The sequence below is a fragment of the Somniosus microcephalus genome, chromosome 22 (assembly GCF_052327205.1).
Source record: "Somniosus microcephalus isolate GS21.2 chromosome 22, FLI_Smic_1.0, whole genome shotgun sequence".
NCBI lineage: Eukaryota > Metazoa > Chordata > Chondrichthyes > Squaliformes > Somniosidae > Somniosus > Somniosus microcephalus.
In genome coordinates, this window is record NC_141008.1 from 46,628,150 (window position 1) to 46,647,848 (window position 19,699).

The 19,699-nt window shown below is 50.9% G+C and overlaps 1 protein-coding gene across 1 annotated transcript in view; it reads left to right on the forward strand.

Annotated features, from left to right (window-relative positions):
* Positions 1-19,699, forward strand: part of LOC147102248 (forkhead box protein N1-like) — a 100,251-nt gene that overhangs the window by 67,980 nt on the left and 12,572 nt on the right. The window contains exons 3-5 of the mRNA XM_085965107.1: positions 1,253-1,384; positions 2,539-2,666; positions 5,087-5,183. Of these exons, the coding sequence (XP_085821233.1) occupies positions 1,253-1,384; positions 2,539-2,666; positions 5,087-5,183 (357 nt within the window). The remainder of the gene's footprint in view (positions 1-1,252; positions 1,385-2,538; positions 2,667-5,086; positions 5,184-19,699) is intronic.

The following is a 19,699-nucleotide window of genomic DNA, read 5'->3' on the forward strand; positions in this document are numbered from 1 at the left end:
ACAGAACTAGAGGACATTGAGAAACTTTGGCGAGAAAGTGAAAATGTTTTAAAAGATTACAATGATCTGTGTCACCTAATCTTGAGGGATAGATTTCTGCAAGTGGTTCCAGGCAATCGAAGGATACGGTTGCTTGACTAGGAATGCAATATTCTCGAGGAGAGTGAATGTGCCAATCATCTCTGGCCTCACAAGCTCTGCTAAACCGGCACATGGGTGGGAGGTCCACCTTGCCATTCTGTCTCTCACTCCAACCAGCTATCCAGCCCATAAACTGAGAGTCTGTCTTAGCGCAGGGAAAAGAGTGAGGGTGGAGATATCAGGGCCTTGACCTTCAGGGGCAGGTGGCGGTGGGTGGTGGGTTGTCCCGTTCTGCTGCTGTAACTTCTCTGGAGAACCCCCGCAGAATTTCAGGGCCTGGGTCCTTTAAATGTAGCGAAGTGGGTCACATAGTCGCAAATTGCTGGTATCTCGCAGGTCCTGCGGCACTGTTGTGGAGACCGAGAGGGGTCATACAAGACTGCTCCTTGTGTGGTGGTTGCGGACATAGACAAGGTGGAGCCCAATGCCCTTCTCATGGCCATGCACTCTCTATAGGCAGCCCGTCGATTGGGAGCGCAGGGGATCCAGTGGAGAGGCACCCAGCCCACTTGAAAGGGGAGGTGTTTTTTCTAGTGGTGGACAGACATCGATCAGCAAGATTGTACCGAAGCGGATGAAATAAGGGGGCCCCAGGTTCTGGGAGGCAGCCCTGATTGAGCAGGTGAGCAGCTGGAAGGAGGCTATCGCCCTCCCATGGGCAACAGGTGACAAGAAAAATCAGTCAATGGGCACAGGGAGAGGTGGCAGGGAATGTCACTGCCATCAGCCTCAGGATCTGGCTGCAGTGCAGGAAAAAAATTAATAATCTGACCAGCACTACCAAGGTAAGGCTCCCCTTCACATCTCTCATACTCTCTGTATTATCAATCCTTCACTTCCTGGCAATCCATTTTGAAACTAAATAAAAAGACAGCTTCCAGTTTTAAGTCTAGCTGTTTCAGAACAGTGTGAGATAAAGTACAGAAGTCTCCCTGTTGTATTACAACCTCGAGGCTGTCAAAATACACGGAATGCTGGTATAGAATTGTCAATGAATACACTGTCTGATGACTAATAAGTCCCTTGGGGGCAGGCTCTCCCATTAACCAGGCAACGAACAGCCATCTCAGTCATCCATTGTGCTTCATTTCTGCTCTTTATTCTTTTACAGATCCAGAATCCCAAGTACGAGACCAACACCGTGCCTGGGCGTGGGCTTGAGCAGACCGGACAACATGAACTGCTGTGTTATCAGTCGCAGGCACAGCACATCTACTGCCCTGTTCCGCCCGTCCAGCAGCAGGTACGCTCATCCAACGGAGACCAGCACCAATGTAGCCAACTCTGGCCCCTTCATATTGTTGGAAAATAGTCCGATAAAAACTGAAATTTTCCCAATGGCTTTGACCATGAAAATGGCCGTGCCCATTTTTGAAAATTCCACTGAAATTTGGAAGAACATTGGGGGCAAAATTGGACCTTATTCCGCTCATTTCTTGGGCGCAAAACAGGGTCAGAAAGATCCAATTTCATGGGGCTACACCTTGTACCCAAGGGCGCCTGAAATATGTCCAACATCAGAGTGGCTCAGGTGATATTCAAGTGTGCCTGTTGGCCGCCTTAAACAGGTTTTAGGTCCCTTGGGTATGCCAATGAGGGGCCTACACCTGTCCAAGGACTCTGCTCCAAGATTGGTCAAGCACTAGGCGAGGCTTGTGCCCTGCAAGCTCCGACTAGTTTTCCCGACTCTACAGCGACATAACCAGCGGTCCCTACAGAACCTGTTGCAGGTTGTCGAAGGACAATGTAGGTAAACGTTGTCACTTGCCTTAATGTGTAGTCAGGAGGAGCCTCCCTCCTGTTCATCTCCCATCATCACCCCCTCCCCCAGAACCTAGCTGAGAGTCACTGCCAGTGTCTGAGTCGGCCAATCTGCGAGCTGGATCGGGATGCCTGATTTACACCCACAGATCGTCAGATTCATGATAATGAGACCCATGGACCAATTTCAAATGATCCTGGACTCACGCTGGCCAATTTGCTGCCTTATTCAGACATTAACCAACTTCCCCCCCCCCCCATTACTTCTAAACTTTTAGTGCAAGTGACTAAATTTAATAGGTTTATGAGTTATTTTATATCTTCTCCTCTCCCCAACGCCTCGCATCAATCACTGACGGAGAGTGAAGGCAGCTGGCAATTTGCTGCCAACCCTCAGTCTATTTGGCTTGTGTTGACTGGACACCACTGGGTGGCTCTCTGATTTCTACTGCTTCCCAATGAGGGCCAGCTTGACCTCCACTCCACAGAGGCGGTTTCAGTTTTCAGTGTAACTTGTTGTATGTGAAGCACTTTGAGATTTTTGTTTGAGACATTATACGGGTCTCTGTAGATCCTAGTCAGTCTTTCATTCGAGTCCAGAGTTTAATTGTTGACCTTTTTGTATTTGTTTTGCAGTACTCTGGCATTACCAGTTACCCCGGGGCCTGCCCTCCTACTGCCCAGTACTCCTATCAGAGGATTGCACCTCACATTACCCAGGATTCGCACCATCTGCTCTACCCTAAACCCATTTACTCTTACAGGTAAAGTCAGCGCTAGTGATTGAGTCTACGATTGTGTCTAGGCCACCATTTTCAAATGGTTCCTTGTGTGATAATTGATTCTAATCTGAAACAGAACCCTATATCTCCCCAATATAGAAAATGCTGGAGATACTCAGCAGGTCAGGCAGCATCTGTGAAGAGAGAAACAGAATTAATGTTTCAGGTCGATGACCTTTCCCAGCCACTACACTTGCTTAAAAATCTGTTCCATTTCCTGCTTTTTTCCAGTTCTGACGAAAGGTCATCGACCTGAAACGTTAACTCTGTTTCTCTCTTCACAGATGTTGCCTGACCTGCTGAGTATCTCCAGCATTTTCTGTTTTTATTTCAGATTTCCTGCATCTGCTGTATTTTCTTTTTGTACCTATATCTCCCCAATTGGGCTGAATGGCCTGTTTTTGTGCTGTACATTCTATGTAACTAGCCGTTATGTAAGAACTGAAAAGAAGCCATCATTTAAACAACATAGAATCATAGAACAGAATCATAGAATGTTACTGCACAGAGGAGGCCATTCGGCCGCTCGAGTCTGCGCCGACTCTTTCGAAGTTCAATCCAGTCGGTCCTACTCTCCCGCTCTCTCCACTTATCCCTGCAATTTTTTCTCCCTCAAGTATTTCTCCAATTCCCTTTTGAAGGCGCCTATTGAATCTGTATCCACCACCCTATCAGGCAGCGCATTCCAAATCCTAACAACTCGTTGCGTACATGTTTTTTCCTCCTGTCGCCTCTGATTCTTTTGCCGATCACCGTGAGTACTCAGGACTAAAAAATACTTTTTGAAATAAGAATGTGACCCTCATAAGAACATCGGTTCTGTTTGCAAAGGCACTTCAATGTTTTGTGCTCGTCCTTCCTCTCCTGGAACCACTGGCCTCTCGCTGGGGTAGGTACGATTCCATGGGCACCGTCTGTCCCCGGGTACCTCACTCAACTGGCTATTGCTCATTGTAAGCCTAGACAGGAAGGGGAGACAGGCTATTTGAGCATGGGGACATTCACCGTCAAGCCCAATCCTCATCTGATGGTCACACACTACCCAGTGAGAGGGTGATTGGATTCTAACCAGGACCGGGAACCCTGGCTGATTGCTTCCCCCTCCCTATCCCAGAGTCTGAGGCTAATTTCACTTCCTTACTCCAGCAGAGATCACAATTTCCTGGACTGTGTCGCTCAGTTACTCACTGTCTTAAGCAACTGAACCATCAACAACAACAACTTGCATTTATATAGCGCTTTTACCATAGTAAAAGTCCCAAGGTGCTTCACAGGAACGATTATCAAACAAAATGTGACATCGAGCCACATAAGGAGATATTAGGGCAGGTGACCAAAAGCTGGGTCAAAGAGGGAGGTTTAAAGGAGCGTCTTAAAGGAGGAGAGCGAGGCGGAGAGGTTTAGGGAGGAAATTCCAGAGCTCAGGGCCCAGGCAGCAGAAGACACGACCGCCAATGGTGGAGCGATGGGAATCGGGGGATGCTCAAGAGGCCAGAATTGGAGGAACACAGAGATCTCGGAGGGGTTGTGGGGCTGGAGGAGGTTACAGAGATAGGGAGCAGGCGAAGCCATGGAGGGATTTGAAAACAAGGATGAGAATTAAAAAATTGAGGCGTTGCCGGACCAGGAGGCAATGTAGGTCAGCGAGCACAGGGGTGATGGGTGAACGGGACTTGGTGCGAGTTAGGACACAGGGCAGTGAGCACAGGGGTGATGGGTGAACGGGACTTGGTGCGAGTTAGGACATGGGGCAGTGAGCACAGGGGGTGATGGGTGAACGGGACTTGGTGCGAGTTAGGACACGGGGCAGTGAGCACAGGGGGTGATGGGTGAACGGGACTTGGTGCGAGTTAGGACACAGGGCAGCAGGGTTTTGGATTACCTGAAGTTTATGAAGGGTGGAAGATGGGAGGCCGGCCGGGAGAGCGTTGGAATAGTCGAGTCTGGAGATAACAAAGGGACGGGTGAGGGTTTCAGCAGCGGATGGGCTGAGGCGGGGCGGAGACGGGCGATGTCACTGAGGTGGAAATAGGTGGTCTTGGTGATGGAGAGGATATGGGGTCCGTGTGATGTGCTAAAAATCCTGATGACGTTCACTATCCAGGCGCACAGTTGAAGAATGAATGGCCGTCTGAGTGAGATACTGGAGGTGTCAGTGCCCTGGGATCCTTGGCTCAATGGGGAATCAGCACTTTCAGGAAAGGGGCAATTCAGCCAAATAAAGCTAGAGCATTCCCAATGTGAGGGATTTGTTGCACAGGACAGATAAATCTATATTTACTAGTCCCATTAGTAAGCTAGAAAACAAGATTCTGAGAGTGGAAATGAACCGATGGAGATACGGATTTGATCTGTGATACATAACAAACACATTCTCTGTTGCTCTTTGTTTTTCTCTCAAGCATTCTAATCTTCATGGCACTGAAGAACAGTAAAACAGGGAGTCTGCCGGTCAGTGAGATCTACAACTTCATGACTGAGCATTTCCCTTATTTTAAGGTACGTTAACCATTTAGCTATGAATTCTTATTGTAAGAATTCCCACTTTCTCAACATAAGAACATAAGAATTAGGAGCAGGAGTAGGCCATACGGCCCCTCAAGCCTGCTCCACCATTCAATAAGATCATGGCTGGTCTTCGACCTCAACTCCACTTTCCCACCTGAACCCCATATCCCTTGATTCCCCCTAGAGTCCAAAAATCTATCGATCTCAGCCTTGAATATACTCAACAACTCAGCATCCACAGCCCTCTGGGGTAGAGAATTCATTGAAAGATTCACAACCCTCTGAATGAAGAAATTCCTCCTCCTCTCAGTCTTAAATGGCCGACCCCTTATTCTGAGACTATGCCCCCTAGTTCTAGACTCTCCAGCCAGGGGAAACAACCTCTCAGCATCTACCCTGTCAATCCCCCTCAGAATCTTATATTTTTCAATAAGATCACCTCTCATTCTTCTAAACTCCAGAGAATATTGGCCAATCTACTCAATCTCTCCTCATAGGACAGCCCTCTCATCCCAGGGGTCAATCTAGTGAACCTTCGTTGCCTTAGCAATCAAGCCAGTGGCAAGTGTTGACCAGGAGAGTCCAAGTGCAAACCCCAATCTGCGCCGAGAACTGAGCTCAGCCAGGGCAATGGTTGGAGTCTGGAGTTGGTTTCAGTACACCTGACCTAGAGAGGGATAAAGAGATTGGGCTTGATTGTTGAGTATCGTGCTGGTACACGCTGGCTAGGCTCAAACATGGAGTGGGATACCTTCAGGAGAGGAGAGGAGAAGATTGGAGAAGAGAAATCCCATTCCCACTTGTGCACAGACGGTGTGCTCCCTGAAATGCTCCCCTCAGATCGAAGGACTAGATTCCACCCATTATCTTTTGATCTGATGAAGCCGCTTTATGTTTCTAAAATAAACACTCAACATGTACGCAAAGCATTCCTCCTGGCGCCCTGCCCCCATTGTTAGTTCTGGATAGAGATTTCCGGCAGGCTTTGTTCTTTCCAGGACCACTGGTAGCGAGCTCTGTGGTGCGGTGGCCTCGCACGTCCTCCACTGGCAAATTACAGTGAAATCCAAACCATTTGTTTCCAGAAAAATTTCAACAGGATAAGTTGATTTGTCACGGCAGTTTATCTGTTTGTAAGAGGTTGTCAAGAAACCACAGACCTGTCCATTAGTGATGGCTACCACTCAAGACTTGATAAGGACGTCAAAAGGAGTTTCTTGTACAAAGGTTGAAGGAGCAGGAGTGAGATTTGAGTCTCTGAAAATAACAATCTTGTTTGTGTTTTTCACAAGTCTTATGTGCACCCAAAAGTTCAGATCAGACAAAAAGAAATCAGTAATGATAATTTACGAGGAATTAAGAAATCTGATCGAGCGCAGCTGCTACAGCATATAATAATCTGATAAATCATTATGTAATATCTCACTGTCAGATAAGGAGATAAGAGGGAGCAAGATTCCTCCACTTTATATTGGGAATCTATTACACAAAAGAGGCTTTCAGTCGCAGGTTCATGTTTCATTCCAGTCATTCCAAGTTCCCTGAATCACCGCAGGCTACCTCATTGGTTTCCTTCTACACTACGTTCCTCTGATGTTCCTGCTCTGACTCTCTGGGCCAAACAATGGTGAGATTGCAGGTGAGAGCCTACATTTCGCACATGGTCCCTTTCTCTTATCCTGCTGGTGCTTCCTGCACAGGCAGAGGTTTGAAAAGGTGAGCCTGCTCAGGACCAACCCCTGCTCGCCATAGGATGACCAACTCAAATGCAGCACTGTCTGGGCTACAAGCAGGTCATCTGCCCTCCCACTCACCCAAAGCGGCCCGAAGGAGCTAGAGAAAAACACAAGATTTTGAAAAACAATACCTCTTTGAAAAATATGTAAAAAATCTACCCAACGGTGTAATTTAAGCCTTTAGAATGCGCACTCGGATAATCAACAGTGAACAAAGCAAACCGTTCACATGTACGATAGCAAAATACTGCAGATGCTGGAAATCCGAAATAACAACAGAAAATGCTGGAAAAACTCAGCAGGCCAGGCAACATCCGTGGAGAGAAATTAGAGTCGACGTTTTGGGTATAACCCTTTTACAAAACTGGAAAGGAAATGAAATAGATCGAAAGGCAGGACTGGGAGAGAACAAAAGAAGTGAAGAGACATTGAGAGGTATTCAAAACGAGACGAGATGGTGATAGGACCAGTGGAGACAAAAGACGGCTCAGATTAGGTGTGAAATGTTCTGGCAGAATGAGAGACAGCTGCCATGTGGGAGAGAGGAAAAAAAAAGAAGTGGGGGGGAAGGGAAAAACCAAAACAAAGGGGTGGATAAAAAATATAAGTAAAAATGTAATAGGGGCCGAGGTTATGATCTGAAATTGTTGAACTTGATATTGAGTCCGGAAGGCTGCAAAGTGCCTAATCGGATTTGTAATGTATGTACCTTTAAGGGGGAGAACTACTTTTTACAGCTCATGTATACTGTAGTACCGGCAGTGACCACACCTGTATATAACGTTGAGTAGTAATCTGTACAGTTCAGTTGCAGTCTGAGCCACGTTGAGTAAACACCGTTTGTACCGTTCTCCGCAGTCTGTGTCTGATTATACACGGACGTAACATTGGCAATGAGGCAGGTTCGAACCTACCTGCAACTCTGCATCACCTCCCGGGGATTCGTTCCTGAAGATCAGTGGATTGGAGGTCAAGGCCAGAGACTCGAGAATTGCGGGGGAGGCTGTCGAGAGCCAGGCTTGGCTTTCCAGTCGAGGTGGTCCAGCGAAACGGGCTGGCAACAGGTAGTGTGCAGACCCTTCCCGGACAGCAGCGGGTTAGAGCCCGACCGAGCGGCACAGCAAAGGGCCGAGCAGCGTCGACGGGAGAGAGAGAGAGAGGGCAGAGCGCACAGGGCGCAGCCGGTGTTCAGGGGGCGAGCAGCGTCGAAGAGAGAGGGAGAGACGCGCAGAAACCCGCGAGGCGCCGCCATTGCCACGAGGACCACCGAGAGCGGCGTTGGCAGCAGCGCAGGAGAAGCGCGCGAAACCTACAGGGCGCCGCCATTGCCACGAGAACCGGCAGCAGCGGGGGAGGAAGGAAAGCGCGGGAGACGCCATTTTAAGCCATTGGGAGACGCCATTTTAAACCACACCCAAAATGCCGAAGAGTGGCAGTATCACCGCATTTGACAATTAAGTTGAAGATTGGACTACATATGTCGAACGAATAGAGGTGTACTGCAAGGCAAATGAGGTGTTAGATGACAAGAAAGCGTCGGTATTGTTGAATTTAATGGGTGCAAAGACGTATGGGTTATTGCGAAATCTAGTAACCCCAACGAAGCCAATGGAAAAGAGTTTTGAAGACATAGTAACGATACTAAAGGAACATTTAAACCCCACACCGCTGCTGATAGCAGAAAGATTCAAGTTTCACAAACGGAACCAGCATAAGGATGAAAGCAATGCTGATTATTTAACAGAACTGCGCAAACTATCGAAACACTGCCAGTTTGGAGCGGGACTGGCAGATACCTTAAGGGACAAGTTTGTGTGTGGGCTTCAAAGTGAAGGAACCCAGAAACGGCTTTTATCTGAAAAGGACCTTACGCTGGAAAAGGCTTTCAGCATTGCGGTATCATATGAAGCAGCAGCACGGGGCACTGCAGAGATACAACAGAGACCGCAAGAATATGGCACAAACGAAATGTCATATGGAACAGAGAAGTGCTATCGCTGCGGCAGAACAACACACGACCAGAATGATTGCTGGTTCAAAGACAAAGTGTGCAGACAGTGTGGAAAAGTAGGGCACATAGCATGAGTCTGCAGGTCGGGAAAGAAAACCAGCAATAAGAAACCGACCAAAGGAAAGTACAAGAAGGTACATAAGATAACGGAGAATAGTTCAGACGAACAAAAGAGTGATAACGACTCCGAAAGCAGGGAACTGAGTTGTCTGAAACTACATAATGTGATCACAACAGAGGATCACCGAACCATTTGGGTCACTCTCAAGATAGCAGGAGTCCAGGTAAAGATGGAATTGGACACAGGATCAGCCCTAACAGTCATAAACCGACAGGGGGATGGAATATAAAAACAGGGAGGTATTGCTGCAGTTGAGGGGGTGGTCATATGAGGAGAGGTTGAGTAGATTGGGACTCTACTCATTGGAGTTCAGAAGAATGAGAGGCGATCTTATTGAAACATATAAGATTGTGAAGGGGCTTGATCGGGTGGATGCGGTGAGGATGTTCCCAATGATGGGTGAAACTAGAACTAGGGGGCATAATCTTAAAATAAAGGGCTGCTCATTCAAAACTGAGATGAGGAGAAACTTCTTCACTCAGAGGGTGGTAGGTTTGTGGAATTTGCTGCCCCAGAAAGCTGTGGAAGCTACATCATTAAATAAATTTAAAAGAGAAATAGATAGTTTCCTAGAAGTAAAGGGAATTAAGGGTTACGGGGAGCGGGCAGGAAATTGGACATGAGTCTAGGTTCGGAATGGTCATGGCCCTGTGGGTAGTGGAGTGGGCCCAGGGGCCGTGTAGCCTTGTTCTGCTCCTACTGTGTTCTAATTCTGTGTTAGATTTCAGGAGATGGTTTTATTCCTGTTCCTGGCTGGGGTGGAGATCGCCTTTACAGAAGGTAAGTACTGTAGAAAATATATGGACAGAGTGATCTCCTGGAAGAATTTCGATCGCCTAGATGGGTCGGAGAGGAATTTCCCAGATTTTTTTCTCCCAAATTGGCCATTGGGTCTTTATCTGGTTTTTCGCCTCTCCCGGGAGATCACATGGGTTCGGGTAGATGCAGAGTGATATAAGATTTGAGGTTAGGATCAGATCAGCCATGATCTTATTGAATGGTGGAGCAGGCCCGAGGGGCCGATTGGCCTACTCCTGCTCCTATTTCTTATGTTCTTATGACTACGAGTGGCTATTCTCACACATACCCTTGAGAGACACAAAAATTATTTTGAAGACGGGGCAAAAAGTCTACCCCAAAGGAAAAATAAGGGTGACCGTTATATATACGGTAAGGAAACATCAAAACTAGACCTGTATGTATTGCAAGATGGAGGACCACCATTACTGGGACGTGAATGGATCCGGAAAATACAACTGGATTGGCATTCCATACAGGCACTGACTGTGGCTGACAAAAAGGACGATGACGTCACACCTGGGCGACTGTCAAAGATCCTAACTGACGCGAAAGAAGTGTTCCAGCAAGGACTCGGAGCACTAAAAGGCATGACAGCGACGATTAAAATTGAAGAAAACGCAAGTCCAAAATTTTTTAAGGCCAGACCTTATGCGATCCGCCCAGCCGTCGAAGCAGAGCTGGAGAGTCTGGAACGTTCAGGTGTACTGTCCAAGGTAGACTGGAGCGAGTGGGCTACACCCATCGTCCCTGTGATGAAAAAGTCGTTGAGCAGTGATGCGCCATCAATTACCCAAAAGACTGAGGTTAAGCGAGTAACAACCAGGCTTTTATTAACTAAAGAATGAAGGTCTTGTCTCGAGTGGTCGACCCGTCCAGAATACTAAGGGACTGGGAGGTAGTCACTTATATACCTGGAATAGTGGGAGGAGTCAGCCGAGGCATGTCCAGACCTGTACCTAGTGGAATACACATACACTTACAGACAGGTATAACAGTGGTTTACCACATTCACCCCTTGTTTAAAAATGAGTCCGGCGGGGTGAAGTGTATTTAGAAGTTCGTGTATTGGAGTCTCTCCGGAGGTCTTATCTGCCGCTGTGATCGACGTGGCGACGGCAGGGGTGGTGGAGCTTCCGGCGTCGCGTCCCGTGTAGGCTGGTGCACTGGAGTGTAGTCCTCGTGGGTGACGGGCTCAGGCGTGCCGGCTGCTGGGGTTGGATATCGGGTCGTGGGGGGGGGTGGTAATGGGTAGTGGGTTACAGCGGTCCCCGAGGGTGCGAGGTCTCGTATGGAGACTGTGTCCTCCCGCCCGTCCGGGTACGCAATGTAAGCGTACTGGGGGTTGGCGTGGAGGAGGTCGACCCTCTCGACCAGGGGGTCCGTTTTATTGGTCCTCACGTGTCTTCTCAGTAGTACCGGCCCTGGGGACGTCAGCCATGGCGGTAACGATGTCCCCGATGTGGACTTCCTTGGGAAGACAAACATTTTCTCGTGAGGGGTGGCATTGGTGGCAGTGCAGAGCAGTGACCGAATCGAGTGGAGCGCATCGGGGAGCACCTCCTGCCAGCGGGAGGTCGGAAGGCCCCTAGACTTTAAGGCTAGTAGGGCGGCCTTCCAAACTGTTGCATTCTCTCTTTCCACCTGTCCGTTCCCCCGGGGGTTGTAACTGGTGGTCCTGCTTGTGGCTATACCCCTAGCGAGCAGGTACTGGCGGAGTTCGTCGCTCATAAACGATGAGCCCCGGTCGCTATGGATATAGCTGGGGAAACCGAACAGGGTGAAGAGGCTGTTCAGACATTTAATGACCGTGGCACTGGTCATGTCCGGGCAGGGGATAGCGAACGGGAAACGGGAGTACTCGTCAATGATGTTGAGGAAGTACACATTGCGGTCGGAGGAGGGGAGAGGCCCTTTAAAATCGACGCTCAGGCGTTCGAAAGGGCGAGTGGCTTTTATCAGGTGGGATCTGTCTGGTCTATAAAAGTGCGGTTTGCACTCAGCGCAGACTTGGCAGTTCTTGGTCATGGTCCTGACCTCCTCGATGGAGTAAGGCAGGTTGCGGGCCTTGATGAAGTGGAAGAACCTGGTGACCCCCGGGTGGCAGAGGTCATTGTGGAGGGCCCTCAGCCTATTGATCTGCGCGCTGGCGCAGGTGCCACGCGATAGGGCATCTGGGGGTTCATTGAGCTTCCCAGGCCGGTACAAGATCTCGTAATTGTAGGTGGAAAGTTCGATTCTCCACCTCAAGATCTTGTCATTTTTGATTTTGCCCCTCTGCTTGTTGTTGAACATAAAAGCAACTGAACGCTGGTCAGTGAGCAGGGTAAATCGTTTTCCGGCCAGGTAGTGCCTCCAATGACGCACAGCCTCCACAATGGCCTGGGCCTCCTTCTCGACCGCGGAGTGTCTGGTCTCCGGGCCCTGGAGGGTTCGTGAGAAGAAGGCCACAGGTCTCCCTGCCTGATTAAGGGTGGCGGCCAGGGCAAAGTCGGACGCGTCGCTTTCCACCTGGAAGGGGATGGATTCGTCCACTGCATGCATGGTGGCTTTGGCAATGTCCTCCTTGATACGGTGGAAGGCCAAGTGGGCCTCTGCCGTCAGGGGAAAAGAGGTGGACTTGATCAGCGGACGGGCTTTGTCTGCATAGTAGGGGACCCACTGAGCGTAGTAGGAAAAAAACCCTAGGCACCTCTTCAGAGCTTTTAGGCAGTGGGGCAGTGGGAGTTCCATAAGGGGACGCATCCGGTCCGGGTCGGGACCGATGACCCCGTGTTCCACAACACAGCCAAGGATGGCGAGGCGGTCTGTGCGGAATATGCACTTCTCCTTGTTATATGTCAGGTTCAGGAGTTGGGCGGTGTGGAGGAATTTCTCGAGGTTTGCGTCATGGTCCTGCAAGTCATGGCCGCAGATGGTCACATTGTCTAGGTAAGGGAAAGTGGCCTGCAGCGCGTTTTGATCGACCATCCGGTCCATCTCCCTTTGGAAGACGGAGACCCCGTTGGTAACGCCAAAGGGAACCCTAAGGAAGTGATAGAGGCGGCCGTTTGCCTCAAAAGCAGTATACTGGCGGTCTTCAGGGCGGATGGGGAGCTGGTGGTACGCTGATTTCAGGTCAATGGTCGAAAAGACGCGGCACTGCGCGATCAGGTTGACCATGTCAGCTATGCGGGGGAGTGGGCAGGCGTCCAGCAGGGTGTAGCGGTTTATTGTTTGGCTGTAGTCGATGACTAGGCGTTGTTTTTCGCCGGTCTTAACGACCACAACCTGGGCTCGCCAGGGGCTGGAGCTGCCCTCAATAATCCCCTCCTTCAGGAGCTGCTCCACTTCGGTTTTGATGAAAACCCTGTCCCTGGCACTGTATCGCCTGCTCTTTGTGGCGATGGGCTTACAGTCGGGGGTGAGGTTAGCAAACAGTGGGGGGGGGTGGGACTCTGAGTGTGGAGAGGTTGCATCTGGTGCGCGGCGGGCAATTTGGAGGCTGCTGGCTGCGGACTGTGAGTGGGGGGAGGGGGCCACCGTACGCCATCGTAACGCTTTTGAGGTGGCACTGGAAATCTAACCCCAGTAGAACGGCAGCGCAGAGGTCGGGCAGGACCAGGAGTTTAAAATTATTGAACACAGTCCCGTCTACTACTAGTGTCACCACGCAGTAGCCGCCAATGTCCGCTGACTGGGACTCGGAGGCCATAGAAATCCGCTGGTGCGCAGGCAGGACTGGGAGAGAGCAACGCCGCACCGTGTCGGGGTGGATGAAGCTCTCCGTGCTCCCGGAGTCAAAAAGGCAGTTTATTGCATGGCCGTTTACCTTAACGTCCATTTTGGACCGAGCTAGTTGGTGCGGTCTCGTTTGGTCCAGCGTAACAGAGGCCAGCGTAGGGGTCGGTGTGTCGCTGCGGGTTTCAGATGGGGGGGGGTTGGCGGCCTGCTGCGTCCCGGCTGGTGTCCAAGATGGCGGCGTCCATGATTCCCATGTGGCTGGAGTCGTCCAAGATGGCTGCTGCTGCGGTGGTTCGCACATGGCTGGGGAGGCCCAAGATGGCGGCCCGCACGGCCCACACGCGGCGCTGTTGGGGGCCCAAGATGGCGGCTCGCACGGCCCACACGCGGCGCTGCTGGCGTTCGGGGTGGCTTTGGCCTTGCAGACGCTGGCGTAGTGTCCCTTTTTCCCGCAGCCCGAGCAGGTCACATTCTTCGCCGGGCAGCGCGCTCTTGGGTGTTTGGCCTGGCCACAGAAGTAGCATTTCTGGCCTTGGGATACTGCCGTCTGGCTTTGGGACACTGCTGCGGTAGTTGGGCCGTCGTTGGGCTGTGGCTGGGGTGGCACGGTGCTATGGGACTGTCCTACCGTGTCCCAGGTTGTCGTTCCCCGCGGCGTCCACGGTGCAGAGGAGTAGGCATCCATGCCCCGGTAGGCTGCGTCCAGCGTTAGTGCAATTTCGGAGGCTTTGTCGAGGGTGAGGTCACTCTGCTCCAGCAGTCGCTGTCGGGTGTAGTTGGACCTGTGGCCCGCTACGAAGGCATCCCGGATCAGTTCCTCCGTGTACGTAGTGGGCGTTACCGCCTTACACCCACAGGCCCGGCCAAGCACGGACAGAGCTTGGAGGTATTCCTCAGTCGATTCCCCAGGTTGTTGCTTGCGACTCCCCAGTAGGTGCCTGGCGTATACTTCGTTCACAGGGCGCGTGTGCTTGGTCTTGAGGAGCTGGAGGGCGGCTGTGTACGAGGTCGCGTCCCGGATGACTGAGTACACTTGGTGGTTCACCTTGGAGATCAGGACAGACAGTTTGTTCGCATCCGTTACGACCGCAGTGGAGGCAGTCAGGAATGTCTTGAAGCACATGAGCCAGTGAGCAAACTTGGTGGAAGCGTCCGCTTCCCGACTGTCCAGGTCCAGGCATGCTGGTGTGAGGATCTTCTCCATTATAAAAATTTAGTTAATAAAATTGATGCGCCACCAATTACCCAAAAGACTGAGGTTAAGCGAGTAACAACCAGGCTTTTATTAACTAAAGAAGGAAGGTCTTGTCTCGAGTGGTCGACCCGTCCAGAATACTAAGGGACTGGGAGGTAGTCACTTATATACCTGGAATAGTGGGAGGAGTCAGCCGAGGCATGTCCAGACCTGTACCTAGTGGAATACACATACACTTACAGACAGGTATAACAGTGGTTTACCACAAGCAGCACGCCTGGGGAACCAAGGAAGGTTCGCATCTGTGGGGACTTTAAGGTAACAGTGAACCCGGTCCTTCACACCGTACAATATCCACTTCGCGGATTGAAGATATTTTCGCCTCGCTATCTGGAGGGAAAAGCTTCACTAAGATTGATCTGGCCCAGGCATATTTGCAAATGGAGGTAGAAGAAGCATCAAAAAATACCTCACAATCAACACCCATAAAGGTCTCTACCAATACAACCGGCTGGTATTCGGGGTAGCATCAGCTCCGGCTATTTGGCAGAGGGCAATGGAACAAGTCCTGCAAGGGATCCCAGGGACCCAGTGTTATTTGGACGACATCCTGGTCACGGGCGAAAATGACAGTGATCACCTTGCCAACCTGGAGCAGGTGCTCACTAGATTGCAGTAATATGGGCTCCGAGCTAACCGCCCAAAATGCGAGTTTTTTAGAAAACAGATCTCGTATTGTGGCCACGTGATCGATAAAGAGGGGTTACATAAGTCCCCAGAGAAGATTGAGGCAGTAGTCAAGGCTCCAGCACCAGAAAATGTGTCACAACTGAGGTCGTTCCTCGGGCTGGTAAACTACTACCATAAGTTCTTGCCAAATTTGTCTACAATACTACACCCACTGAGCACCCTACTGCAAACTGGGGTGCCATGGAAGCGGAGTGACGAATGTAGACGAGCTTTCCAGAAGAGCGAAACACTAATCACATCGAAAGAGATATTGGCCCATTACAACCCAGCATTACCAATTCGGTTGGCATGTGATGCGTCACCCTACGGCATTGGAGCAGTGCTGTCGCACAAATTCTCGGACGGCTCAGAGAGGCCAATAGCCTTTGCGTCACGATCACTAACCTCAGCCGAGCGTAACTACACCCAGATTGACAGGGAGGCCCTCAGCCTAGTGTGGGGAGTGAAAAAGTTCAATCACTATCTGCACGGGCAGAAATTCACCTTGCTGACTGATCACCAGCCTCTTGTCTCCATTTTTAATCCAAAGAAGGGCATTCCGGTGATGACTGCGCAACGACTACAAAGATGGTCACTTTTTCTAGGGGCGCACCACTATGAGATTGAATATAAGGGCACGAAACAGCATGGAAATGCTGATGGGCTATCACGCCTGCCACTGCCTACTGCGGAGGAAGCACCAGCAGTGGATCCTGTCGAAATATTCCATTCGACTATAGTTGAATACCTACCGGTAACTAACGCTTGTATCGAAAAGGAAACCCGAAATGACCCGACACTGTCTCGGGTATATGATTTGACGGTGAAGGGATGGCCAGCACATGGCGACTCACTGTTGCCAGCATTCTCGACAAGGAGAGAACAGCTGTCAGTGTGCCGGGGGACCTTGATGTGTGGATCCCGAGTGGTAATTCCACCCAAGTTAAGGGATAGAGTGCTCAATGAGCTTCATGAGGGTCATCTGGGACGGGAAAATATGAAAAGCCTAGCCAGGGCTTATGTGTAGTGGCCGGGAATCGATAAACAAATCGAGGACCTGACCAAGAGCTGCTCAGGATGCCAGAAAGTCCAAAATGCACCACCACAGGCCCCTCTACACCCATGGGAGTGGCCCTCATCCCCATGGCAACGGGTGCATATTGATTTTGCTGGTCCATTCATGGACTCAATGTTTTTAATAGCCGTGGATGCGCACTCGAAATGGCCTGAGGTGATCAAAATGTCCTCCACCACCACGGAGAAAACTATTGCAGTCCTATGGACCATTTTTGCCAGGAATGGCTTGCCAGAACAGATTTGCTCCGACAATGGACCACAGTTTGTGTCCAAAGAGTTCCGGAGGTTCTTGAAAAAGAATGGGGTAAGGCATTACACATCCGCCCCGTATCATCCAGCCACAAATGGATTGGCTGAGAGGTTCGTACAAACCTTTAAGAAGGCAATAAAGGCTATGTACAATGACAACATTCCGCTGCAGCACAAGGTGGACAATTTCCTGTTCGCCTACCGGAAAGCGACACATGCAGTCACCAACCAGGCCCCAGCCATGATGTTCTTTAACCGAAGGTTAAGATCTCGCCTGGATTTGCTCAGACCAAACGTACGAAGAGATGTTGAGAGTAAGCAATTCCAGCACATCCATGAGAAGCCAACAAGGAGCTTCAATGTAGGGCAACCAGTCTTGGCCCGCGACTACCGAACAGAAAAATGGCAGCCAGGAACGATATGCACACGGCAGGGCCCACTAATGTACACAGTGGACGTTGGGGAGAGCATCATGAGACGCCATGCTGACCAGATCCTAGAGTCACAGGAACAAGTCAACCCCATGCCTCGCCCAAACGTACCTGGTGATGAACCCGACGTACAGGTAGCATCTACCCCAGAAACAGTAGCATCGGAAGCTGATGAACCAACCGACGACAGGGGGCCAGAATCGCCTCCGCACCAAGAGCAAGACACTCGGGAAAGGCGCTATCCAGAAAGGATCAGGAAGCCTCCCCAAAGACTGAATTTATAAATAGACTATTTTCAGCTAATGTTGCATGTTAAAAGTGTTAATTGTAATTAGTTTGATATTTAATTGTTAAATGAGTGTTATGGTACTGTTAATCTAAAAGGGGAGGAATTGTAATGTATGTACCTTTCAAGGGGGAGAACTACTTTTTACAGCTCATGTATACTGTAGTACCGGCAGTGACCACACCTGTATATAACGTTGAGTAAACACCGTTTGTACCGTTCTCCGCAGTCTGTGTCTGATTATACACGGACGTAACAGGATTCACATTCACATGTTCTGCGCTGTTATACAACCATCTAATAATACAGGGCACACACCCTTCAGCAACCAACTAGCAAGAGTTTGATTAACATTGTTTTCGGTTCCCGCCACAAACTCCGTTCCCTCGCCACCGACTCCATTCCTCTCCCTGGCAACTGTGAGGCTGAACCAGACTGTTTGCAACCTTGGTGTCACATTTGACCCCGAGATGAGCTTCTGACCACATGTCCGCTCCATCACCAAGACCGTCTATTTCCACCTCCGTAACATCGCCTGATCCGCCCCTGCCTCAGCTCATCCACTGCTGAAACCCTCATCCATGCCTTTGTTACCGCTAGACGTGATATTCCAACACTCTCCTGGTTGGACTCTCATCTTTCACCCTCCAGAAACTTAAGCTCATCCAAAATTCTGTTGCCCATATCCTAACTCGCACCAAGTCCCGTTAACCCATCTCCCCTGTGCTCACTGACCTACATTGGCTCCCGGTTAAGCAGCGCCTCGATTTCAAAATTCTCATCCTTGTTTTCAAATCCCTCCCTGGCCCTCGCCCCTCCCCATCTCTGTAACCTCCTCCAGCCTCACAACCCCCCCAAGATCTCTGCGCTCCTCCAATTCTGGCCTCTTGCGCATCCCCGAATTTAATTGCTCCACCATTGGCGGCCGTGCCTTCAGCTGCCTGGGCCCCAAGCTCTGGAATTCCCTCCCTAAACCTCTCTGTCTCTCTCTCTCCTTTAAGACGCTCCTTAAAACCGACCTCTTTGATCAAGCTTTTGGTCGCCTGTCCTAATATCTCCTTATGTGGTTTGTTGTCAAAATTTGTTTGATAATCGCTCCTGTGAAGCACTTTGGGATGTATTACTATGTTAAAGGCGCTATATAAATGCAAGGTGTTGTTGTTAAGTTCCATGGTCACTTCAGAAATCCCTCAGTGCTGCCCCTCCGACAGTGCGGAGCTCCCTCAGTACTGCCCCTCCGACAGTACGGCGCTCCCTCAGTACTGTCCCTCCGACAGTGCGGCGCTCCCTCAGTACTGCCCCTCCGACAGTGCAGCGCTCCCTCAGTACTGTCCCTCCGACAGTGCGGAGCTCCCTCAGTACTGCCCCTCCGACAGTGCGGAGCTCCCTCAGTACTGCCCCTCCGACAGTGCGGAGCTCCCTCAGTACTGCCCCTCCGACAGTGCAGCGCTCCCTCAGTACTGTCCCTCCGACAGTGCGGCGCTCCCTCAGCACTGCCCCTCCGATAGTGCGGAGCTCCCTCAGTACTGCCCCTCCGACAGTGCGGAGCTCCCTCAGTACTGCCCCTCCGACAGTGCAGCGCTCCCTCAGTACTGCCCCTCCGACAGTGCGGAGCTCCCTCAGTACTGCCCCTCTGACAGTGCGGCACTCCCTCGGTACTGCCCCTCCGACAGTGCGGAGCTCCCTCAGTACTGCCCCTCCGACAGTGCGGCACTCCCTCAGTACTGCCCCTCCAACAGTGCGGCGCTCCCTTAGTACTGACCCTTCGACAGTGCAGCGCTCCCTCAGTACTGCCCCTCCGACAGTGCAGCGCTCCCTCAGTACTGCCCCTCCGACAGTGCCGCGCTCCCTCAGTACTGCCCCTCCGACAGTGCCGCGCTCCCTCAGTACTGCCCCTCCAACAGTGCGGCGCTCCCTCAGTACTGCCCCTCCGACAGTGCAGCGCTCCCTCAGTACTGCCCCTCCGACAGTGCCGCGCTCCCTCAGTACTGCCCCTCCGACAGTGCGGCGCTCCCTCAGTACTGCCCCTCCGACAGTGCAGCGCTCCCTCAGTACTGCACCAGTCTCTGGAGTAAAACTTGAACCCACAACCTTCTGGCTCAGAGGCGCGAGTGCTACCCACTGAGCCACGGCTGACAATTAATCGACACT